This window comes from Haliotis cracherodii, unplaced genomic scaffold (genome assembly GCF_022045235.1).
Source record: "Haliotis cracherodii isolate W230 unplaced genomic scaffold, xgHalCrac1.p SCAF_10, whole genome shotgun sequence".
Lineage (NCBI taxonomy): Eukaryota > Metazoa > Mollusca > Gastropoda > Lepetellida > Haliotidae > Haliotis > Haliotis cracherodii.
Window position 1 is genome coordinate 32,559,977 of NW_027266265.1, and position 26,601 is coordinate 32,586,577.

Sequence of the window (26,601 nt, forward strand, 5' to 3'; positions counted from 1 at the left end):
TCGGCGTGACGAGTCAACGCCGTATCCTCTTGGCTACCCCACCGCCCCAAATGCTATTAGAACAGTACCGAGAAGTGAATGAGGCAGCTTCTTAAATAATTCTATTTATATGAATAATGGAGCCTATGAATGGTTTGAAATAGGCAAACGTGGGCAAACTCACGTCTATACGCGCGTTATAAAATCACCAAAACTTGGAACTGAAACGAAACGATTTTCTTTTTTGTTTAGTCTCGTTGCATGTAAACTGCAGTTTAACAGCACATTATACCAATCAAATACACCAACTATAAGGCTAACTCTATGTCAATATTAACACATATGCTTTTGAAGTATTTATTTCTAAATGTTAAAACGAACTGACAGAAATTACTGAAGCAGCGGGAACAGATGTTACAAGAGTTGTCTCCCTTTGACTAACTCTCGAGGGACCACACGCTTCAATCGTTTGCGTGCAATGGCGGTGATATGTTAGAGGAAGGGCTTCATTGTCAACACAGATGACAGCCATGCAACAGTATCTCATGAGTGTATACAAACGTTTTCATTAAGCCAGTTCAGTGGAGAAAGCAGACAGTGTTTTCGAGCAAATATTGGGTTATATCGTGATGACAGGGAATCCTAGGTTGAATGTTTGCCATAACGATGTGTCGGGGAAAATGGCGGCATGTACTTTAATGTGTACGTTCGTGCATTCACACAAAGCGAGATAATTCATAAACAAAGTCGCGTCAGATACATTGTACATGAATAAACAGGACAGCTATATGATCGGTCGAGCTTGGGCTGTTTTATCTGCCGTTGTCACGTTTGCATTATCAGAACCGTTTCGCTGATTGTATCAAATAATTACACGAAGTTTAATATTTGCCCGCTACATCTGACAGTTGATGATCAGTGCTGTCACTAGAAATGTGACGCCTGTATGTGCTGTCGTTAACGTTGATGACAAATATCACCGCTGTCTGACGCAAGGCGTGTATTTGGATAAGTTAACTATATACCTGTCCAAAGAAATGAAGTCCTTTGGGAGAAAGTGTGATTTCTGTCCTATGTTAGACTTGTTGTTAACGGTTTATAATTGTTATAATAATAAAATAACAATCATAATATGGTACGACAGTGAATATGTAAAGGGCGTCATGGAAAATGATAAAGACGAAGTTCATTGGAATAGGCCCGTATATAGCCTGAGACCTATCCAGGCCAACAAACCTGATCTTGTCCTTTTTGATAAATCCAATGAAACCATTTATATCATTGAATTGTTTGAACCTTTTGACACTAATGTGATTGACAAGATTGAGGAAATAACATGGCAAATATGCAGACCTCGCTTTCGAAATATTCTCGGTGCTTAAGGTTTGGTACCTCCAATCTGTTGACTGACAGGTTTGCTACCAGGAATACAGCCCTTCTGACAATCTGGGTAATGCAGAAGGCTGCAGTGTTGGGGAGTCTTCACATTCTCCGATAAGTTCTAGGTGGGTTCGACTGGGCAGCGCTTCCTGGGAGAAGTCCTATTCGCTGTCTGGGCTGCGTGTTCAGGGGGCAAGTGCCTGAAGTTGAATTGAAACGCATGAGTACCATGCGTGTATTCCATTCATCATGGGTTCATTCTCCGTGATATTGAAGAAAAAATGTAAAGCTGCAAACTTCTAAACTCACGCCTCACCTGATAGGATAGACTACGTTAAGAAGAGCCGTGGGATTGGTTTGGTAATTGTAGGTGATTACAGCAATAAAACTCTCAAAATACATCACTGATAGTTGCTATGGATAATATTATTTTGTATTAATGGGTTTCCTTTGTTTTACGATTTGCCACTATTCGACTCAGACAAATTAGGTACACTTGTCGGCCCTGGCTGCTTACTAACATGGGTCAAAAGTCTCTCCTGGAGAGCGGACGCGGGGGAGTGATGTACATTCTTTCGAGGTGGATTCAGCATTGCTAATATGTATCTTCAATTTACATGTGAACATATCCATCCACTCGACAATATTCACAGGAGTGTGATAAAAGAGACTTTTTAAAGAGATGGTACACCCTCGCTAAGGAGACTAAGTTAGAAATGTTGAGACGCCTCAAGTTTTTCGTGGGGCAGAATAGGTCCTCAGTAAGTTTCTCCCTCGGTGATTTCGAGGCAGAATAGGTCGTCTGTCATCTTCCCGAGGCAAGAGAGTTAACTGACTTTAAAAGTCCAGTTTCCAACCTTGCCGAACCAGGCTGGTATTGTGGAATTGCATTTTGGCTGGACTAACGAGTCTATGCATAGTCCAATCAAAATCGCGCATCTAAATCGAAATCTGGTTCGTAAACTGTAATGCAGATTTCGGTCGATTGTAGGATTTGCAAAGCATGTGCACCGAAACTCGCTGTAAACAGATATTTTCCAAATCTTTTTATATTTTTAATCAAGGTGTCACTTCGATTAGATATGCACTTCGCGATGTAAGACTCGTTTTATCACAATATAGATCTTGATTATCGATCAGATTGTCTTGACCGGGCGCTGCCATTTTGTTTGAAGCAAATGCAAGCTGTCCAGAGGAGAGGCATAGAAGGGTCATAGCTCGTAATAGCCACGGGTGGCACTACGATCAAGGCCAGTAATTCCAGCCTAGTTCGGCAAGGGTTGAAACTGGACTTTTATAGTCAGTTAACTCTCTTGCCTCAGGAAATTGGTCTCAGTATATTCTTCCCTTGGTGATTCCGGGGCAGATGGGTGTGAATCTCACTTCGCCCCGATTATGTTTCTAGGTTTGTCAGCACCATACCCGTGCTCGTATGTTTCACCAAAGTGGTAAACGTCTGCATCACTTCGGGGGTTCCTACCACATTAAGCTGACACACCGTGATATAAGCGGCGTTTAACCGAACTCACTCCACGGCAGAATAGACCTGTATATTTGTCCCTTGATTATTTCCGAGCAGAATACCCCCTCGGTATATTTGTCCATTTGTGATTTCAGTGGAAAATAGGTTCCCTTATATTCGCACCTTTTATGATATCGGAGCAGAATAAGTCCTCGTTGTCATAAGAGCCTGCAACAATTGGGATCGTTGGGTCAGTGTGACCAAATTGAATGCATGTCACCAAACCGCGAATGCGTGGGTCGCTAACCACGCTACCATACCATGGTTTACCTCGTCCATACCTTTACTTGATATACAGTTCTTTCCAATAGTCAGATAATCAAGCAATATTCCAGCACTTCCACCACTCTGTTTCTACATCATACGACGCTTGAGGTACAATGAAACATGCTCTGTCCACGAAGGTTTCAAAGAGCATTATACGACTCGTACTCAAAAGTGATTCTTTAACACATGAACACGTACTTTGCTATGGTCGGAATGGACCCTGGTTTCAGCAGAGATGTCCTTTGAACAAGTTTTGTCACTTTTATTTATGATTATTGAAAGGTTTTGTCGCTTTTATTTAAACATCGTCGTGATTCAGCTGTGACATTCAGTCACCTAATCTGTTGTAGTCTCTCCTCTATAATATTGCGGGGGGCACGGGTGGCCCAGTCGTCTAAGGCGTCGCGATTCGCTGTGCAGAGTTGCGTCCCTTGGGCACGCCAGAAACCTATGATGGTGGGTTCGAATCCCGGTTCGCCCCGATTATGTTTCTAGGTTTGTCAGCACCATACCCGTGCTCGTGGGTTTCACCGAAGCGGTAAACGTCTGAGACCTGCATCACTTCGGGCTTTCCTCCCACATTAAGCTGACACGCCGTGATATAACTGGAATACTGTTAAAAGCGGCGAAAAACCCAACTCACTTACTCACTCACTATAATATTGCGACACGAGTACTCTCTTACCAGCAACGCCACAGTCGGATGTGAGTACACCCGTTCAATAACTCTTGGGCATGGAGATAACAGGTGGTCATTGTGTACGCGTGTTCACATGGAAACGAGGTTTGACTCAAGTATACGCAATGTTGTATCAATATCACGACGTAGAAAACAAACATGGGTTTCACAAATAGAACCAAAGAGGAATGCAAACCCAATCTGCGGCCTGACGCGCAAACGCTTGCAGTATTTGGCTCCTACAGTTGGTAATGACGTTCTTGAGTTGTTTAAGCACTTAATTCCCTACTCCGGCGGTCATTCAGACCTATGTTTTTTGTGTGTGAACTTCCGGGCCTTTTGTAAAGAGTGTTTTTTCTCTCAGGTTAAGAAACGAGTGTCTGCCATATAACGACACAAGGTAGTTTAACCTCATGTGAAAGCTGCCAACGCATGACAATAAAGGTCAGCAAAACATCGCGTAGCACAAACCCCTCCCCTGACCCCCCCAAAAAACCCAAAAAACCCAAAAACAACAACAAAAAAACAACAACAAACAAAACAAAACAAAACAAAACAACAACAACAAAAAACACACAAAAAAAACACGTAATATAATTGGTCAGATTCAGTATTGTTTGTTTGTTTCTTTGTTGTTTAACGCCACTCTCATGAATATGCCAGCTATATAACGGCGGTCTGTGAATAATAGAATTGGGACAACACAATCAAGTGATTGACATGAACATCGAAATACGCAATTGGGATGCAATGACATGGAGCAACCAAGTAGTCAGCGAGCCTGACTACACGATCCCGTTATTCGCCTGCTACGCCAAGCATGGGTTGCTGAAGACCTATTCTAACCCGGATAGATGCTCATGATGCTAATCACTTGATTGTCTGGTCCAGACTCTATTATTTGCCGACGGCCATAATATAGTTGGAATATTGCTGAGTGCGGCGTTGAACAACAAACAAATAAACAAACATCATATTGTCAATCGCTGGATTGTCTCGCCCAGAATCGACATTTATGGGCTGCAGTCGTATAGCTGGATTATGTTTGTGTGCAGCGGGAGACAACAAACAAACAAATAAACAAAAACACAAACAATCAAACACAGAATTGATCGCTCTAGATGCAGAATTTGAAACCCTGAACTATGTGCATTAGGTTTCAAGAGAGTGTATCCCCATCGAATCAAAACATTTCTCTGAATTAGACTCAAGTAAAGTTACTTCCTAAATTAAACTGTTCTGATCTTCACGGAATACAAGGATGTGGGGGCAGTCCAAGTTGTGACACACGCTCTAGAAGGAATATATAAAAAGACAACAACAAAACAATTAGCTGACAAAAAAGCGGAAGAACATCCTTAACAAACTTCCTCAAACCAAGATGGTGCTTCCAGTGTCTGGCGGAATGAGAAACTGATACACGGAAATGAAAAGAGACAATGTGTGTGAAGGTGCACGGGACAACGGAATTGTCGTTTTTATCAATCCTGACATTGAAGATATAACGAGTGGGCCTAGGTAACTTTATGAAGATTTTGCGAACAATGCTTAGAAGGGAAGGGGATGCTAGGAAGTGATTTCATAAAGAGGTCATATATTTGAGGAAGATTAATGCCATATAATACTGGGTTATCACAAACATTACATGTTCAAAGCAGCTTAAAGCCTAACTCACTCACTCTTTTCATTCAGTTATTGACACATCATAGTTTCAAAGGCCATCGATTTCAAATAAACATCTTCGTTAAATTCGCCTTTATACTTTTTAGCATCTTAGGTCGGATTAAGAAAATGCTATACGTGAGAAATATACTAACTGATAAATTGTTCTAAATATATCAACCCTTCCTCTCTTTATCTTTCTCATCCCATCTTTCTTTCATTTTTTCTTTCACTCTCTCTCTTATGTGGAAATACACTATGCCCCTCCCTAGGTCGTCGACGTTGTGTAGTATGATAGTTTCACAAAATGAATGATAGTGCCATATTTCCTATTCCCCTTTTATAAATTTCACAGATTTCCTGCTACTGTGTCTACCCAAAATCCTTTCCCCAAAATATATATAAAACGCCGACAATCGGATAATCGGTCTCGATGATCCGCTGAAATAGATTCCATTGGGTGTAATAATGGTGAAAATCATATGAATGGAACACTGAAAAATCAATGACGACATCAGGTGTTAGCGAAAAGGGTAAGTATATCCTGCTCTACCGGTAGCACCAGCCACGCACAGAATCTGCAATCTGTATTATGTTGCCTGACGCCGCGCAGCAGTACTACTGCCAATCGTCAGCAGCTCGAACACAAACCAGACAATCAAGAGATGGCCCAGACACTCCAGTGACACCATACCGTATATACTAATTTTGTTGAAACTAAAAGCGATGTTAATTTTGAAATCACAAAGGGAAGGTAAAACATATAACATATTATTCGAAATTCTGTTAACTACATTTATCCTTATATACTAGTATATATTTGCATCACAAGTAGTGTGATTTGATTTTAAGGTTTATTGCCCTGTAGAAAAATGCAAGAAAATTTAAACGGGTCACATTTTTGTTCAATTTGCTGATATACATTTGTAATTGCAAACGTGCATGCTAATGCTTGAGAAAATGATGACGCCGTATACCTAACACCTGTATCAGTCGCAGCGACCCCTGGGAACAAACACATGCCACATTTGTATTCCCAAGTATGCTAATATGTAGCAGATATTGAATGACAACTGCGTGTATGTAGTCCATGTGGGTGGAGAGAGGTCAAGGCCCTAGCTTGAGTTATATCAGCGGTTGCCCAAGAAGCAGGACATGCATTGCTTGGTTGTGGAACCTTGAACGAGGCGGTGGTTAATCCAAGTAAGGATAAGATATATGGATGAACAACGTCTCTGTTGAACAAGGGAGATAGTTCTATGGATTTTCAACTTCTTTATTGCTATGTGTAATTCCATTGCATATACGGGGGCACGGGTGGCCCAGTCGTCTAAGGCGCCGCGATTCGCTGTGCAGAGTTGCGTCCCTTGGTCACGCCAGAAACCTATGATTGGGGTTCGAATCCCGGTTCGCCCCAGTTATGTTTCTAGGTTTGTCAGAACCATACCCGTGCTCGTGGATTTCACCAACGTGAAACCCAACTCACTCACTCACCCATTGCATATACTAACACCGACATCAAGCAAGCGATGTGACAAAGAAGTAGTAAATCCACAGATTTATCTCCCTTGGTCATCCTACCAACTTCCAAACGCCTGTTAATGAAGTTAACTTATTTATTACAATTAGAAGTGACTTGTGATAACTTGCTGGATATCGGTGTTAGAACCTACACCAAAACGTCACTCCCAATATAGAAGTTGTACATCCATATATCTTATCCTTACTTAGTACTCCCACTTCCAAATGCCTCTCAAAGAAGGTGATGAGTCTTCGGTCGTTCCTTCCTGGTAGTGCTGGGGCGGTCGGGTAGCCTACTGGTTAAAACGTTCGCTCGTCACGCCGAAGACCTGGGTTCTATTCCCGACATGGGTACAATGTGTGAAGCCCATTTCTGGTGTCCCCCGCCGTGATATTGCTGGAATATTGCTAAACGCGGCGTAAAACCATACTCACTCACTCACTCCTGATAGTGCTTTGCTTCCAATTTGATTAATCACATATGGGAATCTGGATTTAGTTTGTATAGATGTTTCAAGGTGCACCTACCACACGGTGGCATCACTATTTGATAGTCAACACGTGCTCATGGTGTAGTTGGAATCGGAAACAGACTCTGCTTTTAGAAGATATTTCTTATGATTGTGGAAATGATTTTGTCGCTTTTTTTATCTGTGTGCAGAAATACTAAGTTTGAAGAATATTTACATGAGCAGATATGTAAGCTGACGTGTTTTCTGATTTGGGGCTGAATGGGATATTTCTGAATCTGAATTCTGAATAGTTTTATTGTCACAATTTAAACATTATTGCCCTTGAAGAACACTATCTTTGTGCTCAGACAGAAGATATATTTTGGTCTCACCATAACACATAAATGTATAGGACAATTATATCATTACATATGCTCGTTAATAATAATAATGATAATGATAATAATGATGGGAGGGCGTGATTTGATTAACGCGGAGGCTCTTCATGATAGAACTGTATTGTGCACTTTTGCACACATTTATTTGTCTGATGATCCTCTTATCAAGCATGTCAAGACTCATGATGAAGACAAGGCATTCCACAGTTTTCTTAAATGAGGCAAGGATGGTCTGAAAAGTGACACAAAAGGCTTTTTGTGTGTTGTTCAAGACCAGTCACTTCCCACTCGAAACCGTCGATGTGTGACTTTGCATCAAAATGTGAATATGAAATATAGATTATGAAATGAAAAACACAGTATCTAAAGCGACATGATGGTGTAGCTCGATCATTTTATTACCGTCTTCGCGTCTGGGTAATGCAGAAGGCTGCAGTGTTTGTCAGTCTTCACATTCTCCGAAAAGTTCTTGGTGGGTTTAATTAGGCAGCGCTTCCTGACAGAAGTCCCATTCGCTGCCTGGGCTGCGTGTAGAGGGGGCAAGGGTCCTGAGCTGATAAGTCTGACCAGCTTGGTTTGTACCAGGATCATCCAAACCCTCTTTGCTGCATTTTTTATTTTAAACTGTTCATCATAATAACTATTAAACAATGATGATACTGAGTAACAAGGAAAACATGTTAAAAATTGAATCCGACACCATTGATGTGTCAAATTTGGAAAAGTCTTCAAGATTCAGTTATGAGGGGCTACATTAAAAGACATTACTTTCATATGTACAAAGTGTATGAGTTGGTAAGTTTATATACATATGACATTATATACGGGTCATTGGGGTAGTCTAATGGTTGAAGCATTTGGATGTCGCGTCGAATGTGCGAAACCTATATTAGGTGTCCTCCACAGGTCATACAACTGGAATATTGCTGAGAGCGGGATAAGCCTCATGTTACCCACTCACTCAAGAATTTATATTGAACCGGCTTGCATCTCAGTGAAATACGTTGACAGACTTCAACACCATGTAAAATAAACGTTTCATCTGTACATTTCTGGTTATTAGTTAAAAGCATAAAACTCAGAATATGCAGCTGTTCCTCATATATCAATAAACAGGTGGAAACCACAGATCCACCTCAGGCACCAAACACTTATCGTCATTCTTTGGACAGTTTAAAGTACATTTATACTGAATCTGATGATTTAAACAATACTTTTATTCAGGAAAAGATAGTTACATTAAAGGGATTATACCTATACATGTCTGTAACACCCGTCCGTTTAAAATACCACGTTTTAACATGTGTGGGAGAGAGCTAACGTCAACGCCAAAGAGAAGTCTCGATTATCTTCCGATTCCATTGGGCGGGATTGGCAAACTAGTGATGACAATTATTTGAATGGAAAGACAGTGATGACATCTGGTCATATATTAAAGGTCATGAATTTGATAGGTTAAAGTCTGGATAAGGTACCAACCATATATACTGAATTTCAGACACAGATTCTGTGTGTATGAACAAATTTCGGTTCATTTCTGAAAGAATATATAAATTTTTATTTAAAAAATTATAATGACGTCAATATGTACATGTTGTTTCATCCTTACAATGTACTTACATCCGTTAATGTTAACAATACGCCCACGCCCTCTCTATTTTTGCACTGCGTATTGGGTAAACAGGAAAAAATACCTCAGAACGATTGTGTGCATTTAAGCATAAAATTTATTTTACAATCAATGCCTACGTGTTTCAGTGGCTTAATGACATACGAAAACAACTATTTATGATATTTTATAAAAGAAAAAAAAAATTTAAAGAAAAGACTATCGCTAAACGGTCTAAACTAGTTTTTTTTCAGTAAGTGAAATTTAACGTTATAGCATCTATATGACCACTGTGCATTGCTAAACAGTAAACATCGAAGCAGGTGTGACGATTGAATGAGCCCGGATCCTGCTAACGTGAAGTCGTTACAAGCATCACCTTTAATAGCTATGTCCCCTCATTGTGTCTTCATTACCCCCTACTTTGTGGCCAGCGTGGACGCTACGGCATCGGGCTTCTCATTGTTGCATGTTCCGTAACAGCGTGTGGTCTTACGATGGTGTTAGCACTTGAGGTATAATCACTTACTTAGGCCTCGGCCAGCCTTAATCATAGGTAGTTAACATCTCTTGATGTGTGCCGCCCTTGCACACATTGCCGTTGTAAACTACCGGTTACTTACTGTTTCGGAAGTTGCTTAAACAGCAGGTATTGCTTCTGTAGGATTGGGTAATTGGTGTGGATGTTTACTGTTGGTGAAATGATCGCATGACGGCAAGTGGTTGAATAGCACCATTGTGCAGCTGGATCTCACGTAAACACTGGCGAGGTTTGGGATCGCTGGTGGTCGAGCAACGACGCCTCACCGTGTAGTCGAAACCGTTTACTGGCACCACTGACTTGATGGTGCCAGTCTCAGACCTCGGTGCTGGTCTTGTAATGGAACAGATCGACAGGACGTTCCTTATCTCATGGTTTCTAGGTTTTCGATAACAATCTGGTCGATCTAACATGTATTCTTTTTTTGCAGTCGTATTTGTTTGATTAATGAATGTACCAGTCATTAAGATTAATATAGATTAGGCGGTTTGTTTGGGGTTTGGATTGGGTTAGTGTTTCCGTGGATGCCATGAGTGCACAGAAAACGATGAATCCCGAGATATATCATTATTTTTACTCTCAGCAAATTTGTACTTCTCATTTTTTAAAATGACCTCTCTCCCAAACTGGATTCATTCTCGAACTCGGAGCCCCATGAATATGTTATCTGTCGAGGACAATACCCTGAATTGTAAGCAAACTGGTAATTTTCATTTCCTGATTTATGATAATTACCTTGAGTTAATGTTATTAAAACAGAATCAAAGATCAATTGTAAATATAGATTGTTACCCAGAAAGTTATAAGTGTTTGTTACTTTCATGAACGATATAATTTCGTTCCATCAAGGTCCTAGTACCTTTATCAAGCAAGTGATGAACACTACTGAATTCTATGATGAGACGAAATAGCGAAAAAAATTCATTTCGGTAATCATCCGTTGTACGATTCAGTTGTACGATTCAGTTGTACGATTCTCACTATATCATAAAAAGGATGTGTTTATGAATCACTATTAAATAGTGATGGCACCAGGTGTTCTCATTCAATAGTAGTTGTACGTTAAAAAATTAATACAATATTCAAATGAATACAAAGTTAATCGCTATCATTTAGTGATGATATAAGGTATTTGAGAAAAAGTTTACCGATATATCAACTGTGTCTTCAGTTTTATTAATTTATAATAAGAGTAAAGTGTTTTCATATTGTGTGGAACTAGTTAATACATTTGAATGAAAGTATATGGGCGTACTTTAAGTAACATTTCTAACAAAGTGCTCGTATTCGCATCCTCATCACGAAATGTATGTTCACACACTTCTAATTAGCTGACTAAACCATCCTACACACCCCAACTGTCTTGTGAATATAATGTAACTTACGTAAATGAAAATTCAACACTGGTAGTTTAACAAAGTTGAAGTTAGTTTAAGTGTATGTTCGATTAGTGATCAAAATAATAGGATAAATATTCCTCTAACATATAACGATAATGTATACAGTATACATATTTCCTAAGTGGCAGCATAGCACGGAACTGTCTCATTGTGCCAGTCTACTGCGTTATGCCATTACCGTTCTTCGATCTACCGGCATCCCAGGGAGCGGTCGTCTCAATATCATACCCGGAAAGTCAACATTTGCATCAGAATGATGTCATAACTCACTCGGAAATGATAACTGCACAATTTACTGCTAAAATAATCCAGGTACAAAAAATGAAAATGTCAAATTTCACAAAGCTAACACATTTAAAAATGTCATTACGGCCTTTCGGCCGAGGCAAATCTGATCACAAACGCATTTATGGTGTCGATTGAGGCATCGTATGCCAGACTGCCTGGGCAATAAATTTTGACACAATCACTGCTGTTGAAGAGCTGAGGCGTAAAATGATAGTTTGAACAACACTCTCGCTCATTTATCAAACAGCACCGCTTAGTAAACGCTTTTCGTAATTACGACACTGAACGTTTAGGAAACGAACCGGCAATTTCATTTTCCTGAGTTTCAAAAGGTGTGTAAACATCCCGGTTAAAAGCATTTCTTGCGCGTTCAAATACCAGGAAATACAGTAAATATTGAAACTTCTCCACATCATCGCGCAATCACAGTGGGAGGATAACAGCGACACAGATGTGTATCAGTGTTGGCTTCGAGGATAGCTTACAATGATTGTCGATAATCTAGAGTGAATAATTATTAACCACAGTAGCAACTCCGACTGTGGACATCCCGTCTCCAGCTCTGTCATGTTGACCAGCACCGGGTAACTGGGGGACCTCAATTACAGCCTGACAAACACGGGCGATAAAATGCGTTATCCGCAATGTTTGAAAACCAACCTGTCGCAAACAAAATTATTTTTCTTGAAAAGAATAAACGGAAAATGTAATCAAAATTATAAAAGTGAGTGTTTCTATAAAGTGAGATAAAATTATGAAATATTCCATCAGACAAAACGCTATGTGAAAGCTTATTCATCGACCGGAATCGACTTGTAAGTCAAAGAAACTTGGCGTTTTTTCCATCGTCTCCGCGTCAGTTTATCTTCGGCCGTTATTTTCTGATGGAAATGAAACGTCTAATGTTTGGCAAACTGAAAGTATTTCATTATTTTAAAACGGACGTTGAGCGAGCTCTCTTCCGAATATCGCCGTGTGCAACGAGGCGAGAAGTGAACGAGAAGTGTCTATGAGAGGAAGGAGCCAATGGGACCGCCCTCTGAACTCTCCGGTATGGGAGACGCAAAAAGCCCTACTGATGGCGGGTTCCGTGCAAACAGGAGGAGCACGTGGTCGCTTGGTCACATTACACCACTTAGCACCTTATTGATTCCCCGCCGAGAAAGATTAGCTGGCACATTGGTTGATAGAGCCAGCATAGAGTCAATTGATTGGTTAGTTGTAGCAAATTACAGTTATTGTATTAGTACTGGTATATAAAGCTATGGGGGAAATGGGGCGCCGTGCGAGTTGTGTGATTGTAACGAGTGATGAGGCACAATTTCCCCATTGCGGTAGTGGATACGGAACTCTCCAGCAGAGCTGTGTGATTTCCAGAGCAAACTCTAGTTTGGAAAAGGGGACGCTTGAATTGGTGTCTTTTACAAGAGTAGTGTAACCTTCAACCGTCACGCTGGAGAAGGCGGTGGAACAAGATATTTTCAGTCTTTGGCGGGAATCTTGGGAGATTAAGTCCCCCATGCATCCACTGAAACGCCAGGACTACTTCCGGCCGTGCTCATTTCCGGGTATTCCAAGTTTCGTCTTCGCAGGTACAAACCTAGTCCGCATTCCGTCGTCCCACAGAACGACTGACGTTTAAGTCTTTGATGGAAATTTCTCCGAAGCCAATATTTCTTACGTTGCGGGACAATAAGACTGACAACTTTGTTTTGTGTTTTCAGAGCCCCCATTTTCCAAGTCGCCTTGGACGCCTCAACCCAACCATGCTGCTCAAGGTAAATAGATTGTTTTTTAATCATCATTAATATTATAATGAAGGTGATTATTATTATTATTATTATTATCATTATTACCTGCACCGTCTATACGGAGCTCAAACAACAATTCGGACTTCACTGGAAACACTGCCAAGTCGAACCCACCAAGATTAATATTATCAATATGAACTATGTTTATGAAATATGGCATACAACTTGAATGAAGAGATATGAACTATAAACTCTATACTTCAGGACTGGTTGACATCCCAACTAAACCATTCTCAGTACATAGATTTGTATTATTTATTTATTACCCGCAGTTCCGATCTCTCCGCATCCAAGCCTCATGAAATAACATGAAAAAATATGACATTAAAATTGTATGTCATTTCATCCTTTAATAAACAATTTTTAACTATCAGGACTTGACACATACGCGAAGGGTATCGTGTCAGTAGACTATTTAATACCGTTATCCACGTGCCATAGCGTTTTGGACATAATTATGTCTGCTGTCTGACCAACAAAGCACGTACCTATAATTACGCTCGTAAAGGTTGGTGACAGTTTAATGAAGCAGAGATCCCAGTCTGAAAAACTCCGATTGTCAAACGACGCTCACCATATGATCGGTAAAATGACATGGGTTAGGAACGAGATCCGCCATCAGTTTGTTCAGCTTTGTAACCCCGCAGAGAACACCGACGGGACAAAGGGGAAAAGAAAAGGGAGTTACGGGGGCGTACTGTGGTTAATTCTTAGACACATTTTTGTTGTCCTTTAAAATTAGTCTTTTACGTGGAGCTGTCATGAGACGAGCAATGCCATTAGACGGAAACCTTCACTGCGCAGGCTCATATGACTCGAAACGCTTTTTGGCATGTCGTCATCGGAGATCAAATGACGGCCCAGTAACGGGTGATTACTCCTGTTTTCGTTAATGGAGATTTCAAAAGGTATTAGTTTGTCAAACGTTTGTAACCTAACACTACAAACCGGACTGGTTTGTGGTTTTGGAATGATAAACTCACACTGGTGTAATTAAATGTCCGGTAAGTCATTTCCTTGGCCCCTATTTCGATGAAACAATCTTCTCAATTTCCTCCTGAACAGACCTAATAAATTGTATTTTTTTTCTTAAACGTAAGATCGGGTAACATGGATTAATTGTATTGAGGACACGCTTATGTTAATATTCACGATGATCTATGATTGTGGTTACCAAGCGTCTGCAATAGCTGTCCTCTGTATCAGTATAATTTAAAAAAAATACTTGCAAGCTTGAAATAACTGTTCATTAAAATGTGTTGATATATGTAGACGCTCGTTGTAATCACGTGTGTTAACGAAGTACTGTTGTGTTCACAAGCAAACGGAGGCAGAAATTCTGTCGAACCTCTTTTTTAAACTTGTTTTTGAGTAACATGGAACTATTGGGAATCTTAAAAGATGACGACATGTTTACTGTAAGTAGCAACCTCGCCCTGGTATAGATGTCATATGAGAAAGCATTGAATAAAAGCGACAAAGGTATTCCATAATCCTAAACAATTCTACTAAAATCGGAGTCCATTGTACGATTCCGACTTTTTCATATGTATGTGTTCATTAATCACTATCAAATAGTGATGCTACAAGGTGTTTTCGAAAACTTGTAGTATATAGTATTTACAGAAACAAACACCGATATATTCATTTCAAATTAAAACGAAACCGATCAACTAGAATATTGATATCGATTTTGAAATTGCTCATATCATATTTTGACTTCTGTCAGGATAGCAGGGAACACCACCATAATACCCATGAGATAATGGAGGCGAATGAGTTCGAAAACAACATTGTCGTTATTCTTTTATAACTTATTATGGATTGACATAGATTTAATGGCTCTTTTCCGTTTCAGCTTACCCCCCTACATCAATCACAAGCATGAAGCCAAACATCGAGAGCCCGCATGCGCATGCGCAGTGGAGACCACAAAGTAAGGCATTACCAATAATAACTGTTGTATTATCAGAAAGTCGTGTTCCTATTATTACCATACAGGTTGCTCATTACCAGCCCTTAATCATCAATTACAGGAGGGATCCAGGTATATAACAGCATTGGCATATACCACGAATCTAATAACATGGGCAAATGCCAGGTATCTAATAACATTGGCATATACCAGATAACTAATACCATGAGCATATACCAGGTATCTAAATCATGGGCATATATCAGGTATCTAATAACGGGCATATACCAGATGTCTAATAGCATTGGCATATATCTAATAACATGGGCATATACAAAGTATTTAATAACATGGGAACATGACAGGTATTTGATAACATGGGCCTGTACCAGGTATCTAATAACATGGGCATATACCATGTAGCCAATGTGTCCATACTGATTAATGGGTATATGTTAGATATATTCCAGGTACCCAATTCACTGACCTTGTCTTTAACATGTACCTGATGCATTTTAAATGACAAAGCCGACACCCGTAGATGTCTATTCATTGTGGGTGTTTAGATAAGACTGAGAATGTGTTTGGTATCTGGGAATGTATATGTGAGATGACTGATTTTGTGTAAATTGGGTATGTATGTGTTAAATGAGAATGTATGGCAACCGGGATTGTATGTTTTATCTGAGAATGTACGTATTAACCGAGAATGTATGTTATAAAAAGGAATGTGTGTGCTAATTGAGGTTGTATCTATTAACTGAGAATGTATGTGATAACCAAGAATGTATATGATAACTAAGAATGTATGTGGTAACTGAGAATGTATGTGTTAACAGAGAATGCATGTGGTAACTGAGAATGCATGTGGTAACAGAGAATATATGTAGTAACAGAGAGTGTATGTGGTAACTAAGAATGTATAAGATAACTGAGAATGCATGTGGTAACTGAGAATGTATGTGTTAACTAAGAATGTATGTGATAACTGAGAATGTATGTGATAACTGAGAATATATGTGGTAACTGAGAATATATGTGGTAACTGAGAATGTATGAGATAACTAAGAGTGAGTGAGTGAGTGAGTGAGTATGTTTTTACGCCGCTTTTAGCAATATTCCAGCAATATCACGGCGGGGGACACCACAAATGGGCTTCACACATTGTACCCATGCCGGGAATCGAACCCGGGTCTTCGGCGTGTCGAGCGAACGCCTTAACCACTAGGCTACCCGACCGCCCTAGATAACTAAGAATGTATAAGATAACTGAGAATGTATGTGGTAACTCAGAATGTATGTAGTAACAGAGAATGTATGTGATAACTTAGAATGTATGTGATAACTGAGAATGTATGTAGTAACAGAGAATGTATGTGATAACTAAGAATGTATCTGGTAACTGAGAACGTATGTGGTAACTGAGAATGTATGTGTTAACTGAGAATGTATGTTGTAACAGAGAATGTATGTGATAACTAAGGATGTATCTGGTAACTGCGAATGTATGTGATAACTAAGAATGTATATGGTAACTGAGAATGTATGTGATAACTAAGAATGTATATAACTGAGAATGTATGTGATAACTGAGAATGTATGTGGTAACTGAGAATGTATGTGGTAACTGAGAATGTATACGGTAACTGAGAATGTATGTGTTTCTGATAATGTATGGAGAAGTAAGAATGTATATGATAACTGAGAATGTATGTGGTAACTGAGAATGTATGTGATAACTAAGAATGTATTAGATAACTTAGAATGTATATGGTAACTGAGAATGTGTGTGATAACTGAGAATGTATGTGATAACTAAGAATGTATGAGATAGCTGAGAATGTATGCGATAACTTAAAATGTATGTGGTAACTGAGAATGTATATGGTAACTGAGAATGTATGTGATAACTGAGAATGTATGTGCTAACTAAGAATGTATTAGATAACTGAGAATGTATGCGATGACTTAGAATGTATATGGTAACTGAGTATGTATGTGATAACTGAGAATGTATGTGATAACTAAGAATGTATAAGATAACTGAGAATGTTGTGAGAAGGACAAGAACAGTGTGATACAGCATTCACTGTGCCAGAAGAACAGTTAGTGATTCACGTTAACTTTGGGCAGATTGGCTGTTTTTGAAAAGAATAATATGTTTCAGAAAAATGGAAATATCAGTTATGCCTCAGGTTTACAACAACCAAAACTGTTTGCTAGACATGTGGGATATCCTGAAAAAATGTTTTGCTAAATGGAAATATTTGTATGTCTTGAAGGAGTGCCAGAAGAACTCTTTAGTCTCTTACAGAGTTCCCATATTATACATCAGCTCCTTCCCATGAAATGTTTGTGAGCCGTACGTCCTCTAAGTGCGAAAACGCTATTGTTCAACTGAATATGTACCATGCAAGGACATTACACTGAGTAAACAAGAACTAATATACTTCAATGACTTCAATGCGAGGCTACTGTAAGTGTATGCTATTTTAGGTATATTTAGGTATATTTCTGTACTTATAATTACTATATAGAATATAGTGTATCTGTACTTTTATACAATGAACTGATATATACTATGGGTCTGTGACCTTGATGAATGAACTTCTCTATTCAATACTACAGCATAAAACTAGAAACAGATAGTATGTAGCGTAGGTTTCGTAGGTACTTGTAGTTTGTAAACCCTTAAATAAGCCGTTTAATTAAATGTCAAACTTACAAACCATACAACAAGATTCTGTTTGGTCAGTGAGTTACTGAATCAATGTTTTATCAGCATTAACGATACTGCACCTATTCACTGCATGAGTTTGACCCTCCCATATGTGCTTATGGAAAGAGCTTTGACGCTTTTATTACATCAACAAACGACTTTATAGTAAATAATAGCCATAGCTGCATCTTTAGTTTTTCTAGAGTACAGTTCCTCGCGAGTCTAGCTTTAGTTCTGGAATAACGTTCCTGTTAGCGTTAGGAGAATGACCTATAATTATTCGTTGTGAGAACTGGCAAAACAACGGTCGGGAACTTGAAGGTATTCTTTCTCGTGTCAGAGTCCAGGTATAGCTGAATCCGCCGAGCATCAACGGAGGACCTACTTTGTGTGTCCTATTATCGTGTCATTGTCGATTACCCGTGGCGGAAGGATATGAAGGCAGTCTCACAATAGGAAGCCCCGTGTGCTTCCTGTATTATGGTTGTGAGCTGCAAACTTTAAAGACACCATGCTTGTGATACAACGGTCATTCTCCCTGCGGATTTCCGAAATATATCAAAGAAACCTTTCGATGTCGGCTACGCCATAGATTGGTCGCTGCATTGTGGCGTTTCAAAGGTTTCGCCCAGATTAGATTTCTCATTTTCATTACGGGGAGACAGATGCGGAGAAGGATGGGAGCTGTGTTTTGGTTAACACTGTCAGACAAGAAGCCGCAGAAATGACACAGCCTAGAAAAAAACACTGAGACAAAATAAAGCTAATTACGTTAGATCCATTGCCCTTCTAACTAGCTGATAAACATGCTCATGCATTTCCGATGTGTAATGTGATTTAGGTATAGTTTGAAATGCAATGTGAAATATTGACGGCATACTGCAAACTGCTGTTCAATGCCTTATAAAATATCTATATTTGGTTCTTTCACCTTCTGTGGCTTACATTGAAGTAAGGGTGGTTAGTTCGGTCGCCATGCATGTTGTCTGAGTTCTGCGCCAGCCTCAGCGATGTCATGTCTCAATCTCACATATAGTTGCCCGAGACATGACAAGCGTGAAAAAAACCTTTCTTACCATAATAAGTATTCATGTAGAGGAGATCTCCTACTTTGACACATATTTGACTGATATGATGTCTGATGCAATTTCACATTTAGACGTGTACCATCCGTTGTTTGTTCAGTTGAACACTTGACATGCCTTTGCATGTGTTTGTGACGGGTGCCACCAGTGGGGCAGGATACGGTCACATTTTCGTGAACACCTGGTATTCACGCATTGGATAGTGATTAATAAACACATGCTTAGTCGGAATAGCCGGAATAGACTCCTTGTAGCATAGATCTGAGATTATGATAAGAAATCGTTTGGCCGCTTTTAGTTATATGGGATTCACATTGTAAATATACGAAAGTCTTAGTATTTTGTCCTAAGACTGGGCGTAGTTTTAAAATAAGCTTTGGACAACCCATCCTACCTTCAAGAATCAGAACATTAGACGAGGTATTCATTTCGTAAAAGGGAAAAGTACTTCCTACATAGCCTCAAAAACAGCTGATATTCCCCCTCCGCACCATCCCGCCCCCCCCCCCCCCCCCCCCCCCCCCTCCTGCATTCACGAACGCGATGACCCCAGGTAGCGCATGTCACCGAACGAACGCTTCCATCCTTCAGGTACCTCCCAGTGACACGCGTCTGTCGCGTGCCAAGTCGAGAGTACCCGAGCGTCGAGTCTAGTCGTTCAGCCATCCGTGACCCGCACTGACCCCGCCTAGATTGAAGGGCTGTTCACCATGAATGGCCGTGTTTGCTGAGAGGGAAATATCACCGTGCTCTGCACTGACCCGCGATGTCCGCTCACATTGTCAAATGACTGTCGCGAGCCGGGCCATTGAAGCAAGTTCAACCTGTGTTGTTGTGACGTCACGCCAACGTGCAGGTGGCCCTTTACATGACAGTTATTCTGTTTTAGCGGAGCGGCGTCACCGACGTTCCGTTAATCCAGGAGTTGATTAAAAATCTCATTATGGATATTTGATTTGTTGTTGTGAATAATTGGGAATTTGGGAACTTTAAAGTAGGGCGACTTCACAGTGGTAGCTCATATGTATTCTTCATGCTATCGCGAAAAGAATGACAAAGATAAAAAATATTCTTAAATGAAGCATAAAGCTATGAAGGGGGTTTTGGGTCACGGATTAACCATTAATTCTTTTGCGCACAGACCTTTTATTCTTTTAAATAAACTTTTTGTACTTTTAAAGAGACCCCCATTGAACAGGCAATTTAACCTTTAATAAGATCATATGTTCTTTTTAACAGACCGTTTATTCTTTTAATCATACTGTCATTCTTTAAAATTTGTTTAAAAAAAGAACATTTATTCTCTTAAAGCTAAACATAACATGTTTCCTTTCAGACAGAACATATAGTCTGTACAAATGAACCTTTTGTGACTTGGGAAAAAATATTATTTGACATTGAAAACAAGTAAACGTGCAAAAAACCTAATGTATCCCGACAATAAAAGTTCATGATTTTAAAAGAGTAACATGAGCTGTTTCTGTTTTCTCACGCCCACCTCGGGATATGATAGTGGTCCTTTTTTATGTGTACCCAGTGACGTCTTGTCGCGTTGAACGCTGCATTGCACCAATTTGGTGTACCATCGGTATATGAAGTAACAGCCTGAAGCTCCACAATAGCAGCACGATAGTTGCATGTTACGGCTATTCTGCATCTGTCGGACCCGACAGTCGCTGTGGGTTTGTCGTATAGCCCAATTCAGTTAGCCCTCTTAACACTAGACACTTGTAATGCAATTGTCTGACCCCAGTGCGTAGTCTTTCTCCGAGGCCGCTGAAATCCACGCCTCAACAAACATTCAATCTCTTTTTGTTCAGCTGTGGAAAAAATCTTTACACGTTATTCACTTTTGCTGGCATTCCTTTTCATTTTCCTTCCATATCGACTCCATCATTGAGGCTATCATGGTAACCACGGGGTAACAATAGATTTGAAAATGCGATTTCACAGACCATAAGCGTACTGATGTACAAATCAATGTTTTTTGTCATTTGTTATAAACATGTGCTAACTGTTAAAACGTGATTCACACGAGATTTGTGATTTCAATACACTGTCTCCACCTGTTACCCAGTAATGACTGGGCGCTTGAGATCGCCATCAGCAGAACTTCCTACCCATTATGAAGTGTTTTTATGACTTCAATACGGGCGTTTATTATCTAACTCATTGCGACTGTTTAAGTCGCTACAACAATTTATTGCTTTTAGACTAGAGGTTAAAAAATCATTCCCGTTGAGTTCGCGGTGGGGGCAAAAAGTTTAAATTAAAAATTGAATGGAGTTTAAATTAAATTTAAACGTGATTCAATTCATAACCGCACACTTCTGAATCTATTAAAAGCGTATCATGTATTCAGGTGTTGGAGACCTCGCAAGCTCTAGCCAGCTACACAACGGGGGCTGGCAGTTTACGAGAGAATAATAGCTGTTGCCGTCATTAAGTGTTGAAGTGTAATTGAAATAGCTGGAAGTATTTTCTGTTGTTGAGTATTGGGTAAACAGATTTTAACTATGGCTTTCTTTCCTCAGATCCCTACGACCTTTTCACGCCGATTGCTACAAGACTGTCGAGTTCAGGTAAATATAAGATACCCAAACGTTCTTATAAGTCCAAAAATAAAGTTTAATAAATTTTAATGTTGATAAATTTTAAAAATGAATTAGTTATTACAACACACAGGACAAATGGTAAAACCTTATTGATTCTCTGAAGACGATACAAACTAGTGGATTTGTGACTACTACTACTGCTGCTGCTGCTACTACTGCTGCGACAATCTTCCATACATATTTATTCAAGCTCTCTACCCTCCATACATATATAATCATGCCCTCTACACTTTATACATATAAACCCATGCTCTCCACTCCATACATATATACACAATTTCTCTCCACTCCATACATATATATTCATGCTCTCTCCACTCCATACATATATACTCATGCTCTCTCCCCTCTATACATAAATACTCATGCTCCCTCCACTCCTCCATACATATATACTCATGCTCTCCGCTCCATACATATATACACATGTTCTCTCCCCTCCCTACATATGTATTATATTCATGCTCTCTCCCCCATACATATATATTCATGCTCTCTCCCCACCATAGATATATATTCATGCTCTCTCTACTCAATACATATATATTCATGCTCTCTCCACTCCATACATATATATTCATGCTTTGTCCACTCCATACATATATATTCATGCTCTCTCCCCACCATACATATATACTCATGCTCTCTCCCCACCATACATATATATTCATGCTCTCTCCCCACCATACATATATACTCATGCTCTCCACTCCATACATATATACTCATGCTCTCCACTCCATACATATATACACATGTTCTCTCCCCTCCCTACATATGTATTATATTCATGCTCTCTCCCCCATACATATATATTCATGCTCTCCCTCCCCCATACACATATACTCATGCTCTCTCCCCACCATAGATATATATTCATGCTCTCTCCACTCCATACATATATATTCATGCTCTCCCTCCCCCATACACATATACTCATGCTCTCTCCCCACCATAGATATATATTCATGCTCTCTCTACTCAATACATATATATTCATGCTCTCCCTCCCCCATACACATATACTCATGCTCTCTCCCCACCATAGATATATATTCATGCTCTCTCTACTCAATACATATATATTCATGCTCTCTCCACTCCATACATATATACTCATGCTCTCTAAGCCTCCATACATATATACGCATGCTCTCTCCCCTCCATACATATGTATTATATTCATGCTCTCTCTCCACTCCATACATATATACTCATTCTCTCTGCCCTCAATACATATATATTCATGCTCTCTCCACTCCATACATACATATTCATGCTCTCTCCACTTCATACATATATACACATGTTCTCTCCCCTCCATACATAAATACTCATGCTCTCTCCCCACCATAGATATATATTCATGCTCTCTCTACTCGATACATATATATTCATGCTCTCTCCAATCCATACATATATTCACACGTTCTCTCCCCTCCATACATACATGTATATATGATATTCATGCTCTCACCACTCCATACATATATATATATATATATTCATGTTCTCCACTCCTTCCATATATATTCATGCATGCTCTCCTCCAAACATATATATTCATGCTCTCTCCCCCGACACATATGTATTCATACTCTCTCCCTCCATACATGTATATTCTTGCTCTATCCACTCCATACATATATACACATTCTTGCCCCCTCCATACATATATATGCATGCTCTCTACCCTCAATACATATATACTCATGCTCTCTCCCCTCCATACATATATATTCATGCTCTCTCCTCTCCACACATATATACTCATGCTCTCTCCCCTATATATATGTGTACTCATTCTCTCTACCCTCAATACATATATATATATTCATGCTCTCTCCACTCCCCATACATATAAACTTATGCTCTCTCCTCTCCATACATTTATACACATGTTCTCTCCCCTCCATACATATATATTATATTCATGCTCTCTCCACCCCACCCCACCCCACCCATACATATATACTCATGCTCTCTCCACTCCGCCCACAAGTATATACTCATGCTCTCTATCCTCTATTTTCCAGGCAGCGGTCAGATCCAGCTGTGGCAGTTCCTGTTGGAGTTGTTGTCGGACAGCCAGAACGCCGCCTGCATCACGTGGGAGGGGACAAACGGGGAGTTCAAACTCGTGGACCCGGATGAAGTCGCCAGACGCTGGGGGGAGAGGAAAAGCAAGCCCAACATGAACTACGACAAACTGAGCCGTGCACTGCGGTACTACTACGACAAGAACATCATGACGAAGGTTCACGGCAAGAGATACGCCTACAAGTTTGACTTTACCGGTTTGGCACAGTGTCTCCAGCAGAATTCCGGGGACACCTCCGCGTTCCGCTACCAGCAGGACATGTTCATGTCAGGCTACCCAAGTCCCAAGTTTCCCACGGCTCACTCAACCATATCCTCCCCACCCACGGGTCTGTTCGGGGGAAACACGGGGTACTGGTCCAACACGAACAGTAATATATTCTCGGGGATTCCCGGACCAGTGATTCCACACCATACGGGTCACTTCAGCTCACATCTGGGAACGTACTATGCGCACTAGACCCTTCGTTCGCCGTTTGTACATACTGTATATAGACCTACTGCTGACTCTGGGAAATGAAATCAGTGGTGTTATGACATTGGCATTGGCCATAGATGTCCGCGACCACTGTTCCTGGTTATTCAACATATCGACGTCTGGTGCGGATGGTGGACGCTCATGACGAGGGTCAATACGTATGGAATTAATAACTTTCTAGTCTCTTCATAGCTCACCTGATAAACAGATAACATGTACCGTGTTTACTGTAAAAGATGCTAAAGCCTGGCATTCTAGTGCTATAACACTTTCAAGTGCTAGTAGGGGTAGCGGAATACATATCATGCCCCAGGTATTGAACCTGTTTCCTGCCTCCCAGATGTTAGTTGATTTATATCATGCCCCCATTATGCAATTGTATTTTATGTCATGCCCCCGTATGTAGTATACTATTTTGTCTGATGCCCCTGATATATTATTATTTTTATCTCATGTCCTTTTTATGCATTTTATCTCATTCCCCGTTATGTAAGTATACTTTTATTTTATCTGATGCCCCATTTCTATTATCATTTTTTTATCTCTTGTCCCTATTAAACATTTTTTTTTATCTAATTCCCCTTTATGTAAGTATACTATTATTTTATCTGATGCCCCATTTCTATTATCATTTTTATCTCTTGTCCCTATTAAACATTTTTTTTATCTCATGTCCCGTTATGTAAGTATACTATTATTTTATCTGATGCCCCAATTCTATTATCATTTTTATCTCTTGTCCCTACTAAATATTTTTTATCTCATGTCCCGTTATGTAAGTATACTATTATTTTATCTGATGCCCCATTTCTGTTATCATTTTTATCTCTTGTCCCAATTATACATTTTTTTTATCTGATGCCCGTTATGTAAGTATACTATTATTTTATCTGATGCCCCCATGTGACCCACTGGTTAAAAGTGCGCATGTCAGAGATGTGTCTCTTGGATACGCCAGAAACCTTTGCTTGTGGGTTCGCCCCGATTATGTTTCTAGGTTTGTCAGCACCATAACCATGCTCGACATCATAAATGACATGTTCATGTGTTTTTTCTATGACCCCGAATTCATAGAGCGTTTTTCCCATGCCCGTGAATAGAATATTTCACTTGATTCACTTGAAAATATGAAAATATATCAGTACGCCAACACCGGATACACGACTAGGACATGTGGCCTAAGTTGTCCGAGTTGTACCCTAGATAACGTTGATTGGAGGTTCGAATCCAATATTATAAGATTTTGGTCTGTAAGGACCAGAGCTTTGTTTTCACCATGTGAATGTCTACGTCATTCTCTTCCAAATGTTCATAAATTGCATTTCGAGCCACCCCCCCCCCCCCCCTCTCAAAGGCAAATGTACAGGGCGTCTGTGTCTCAGATATTGTATATACTTTTTCAGTGCCAAGTTCAATGATTCTACCATTGTGTACCAATTCTACCATTCAGGGTCTGTCATGTACTTAACAATTTATTGAACGCCATCAGACTGTCACATCCCATGTCGAGGTCCATACTATCACCCATTCTCAGTCTTTTTTGTATAGTCCTTTTTGTGTAGCTCACCTGAAATATTATCGACTCTAGTCAGGATGCTGCTTCATTATAATTTTACCAGGTGAGCTATGCTTTGTATGTACAGTAAAAAAACTTGAATACTTTTTAAAATAATTTATTTCACATGATTTGCATAATGTTATTTCCTGTAAGGGAATTAACTATATTTTGTTTAACCTTCAATTGTTTGTAATTAATATTGACAACAGAGATTAAAAACAATTCGACGGATACTATGCGTTCCCTTTTTACAATGAAATAAATAATTAATGAATGGATTGTGTTTGACAATTCATATTGATGTCGTGTACATTTTGTAACGTTGGATTCTCGAATGATCGTCGCCATTAACAAAATGTAATCACGTCTAAACGATTTTCAAATATGATATCTAACCTTTGCAAACCAGACAATTTATATGCTGAAAATATGTAGCCGACGAAACACTGACAGAATGCTCTCGCTACAGCTGTCACAACAACTACTGCAACCACTATCACTACCATGACCACAACAACCACAACTACTGCTGCCACAACCACTTCAACTATTACAATTACTCAAATCACCACAACTACCACAACAACCAATACGTATACTCGTAAAGTCACCAGGCTTCGCG

At 39.7% G+C, this 26,601-nt stretch overlaps 1 protein-coding gene across 2 annotated transcripts in view; it reads left to right on the plus strand.

Annotated features, from left to right (window-relative positions):
• The window catches only part of LOC139454315 (retroviral integration site protein Fli-1 homolog), a 52,442-nt gene extending 26,241 nt beyond the window's left edge, over positions 1–26,201 (plus strand). For both annotated transcript variants that reach the window (XM_071235944.1, XM_071235945.1), the window contains exons 5-8: positions 13,423–13,476; positions 15,368–15,445; positions 21,763–21,810; positions 23,880–26,201. In XM_071235944.1, coding sequence (XP_071092045.1) covers positions 13,423–13,476; positions 15,368–15,445; positions 21,763–21,810; positions 23,880–24,403 — 704 coding nt within the window. In that variant the 3' untranslated portion in view covers positions 24,404–26,201. The remainder of the gene's footprint in view (positions 1–13,422; positions 13,477–15,367; positions 15,446–21,762; positions 21,811–23,879) is intronic.
• Positions 26,202–26,601: the final 400 nt, after the last annotated feature.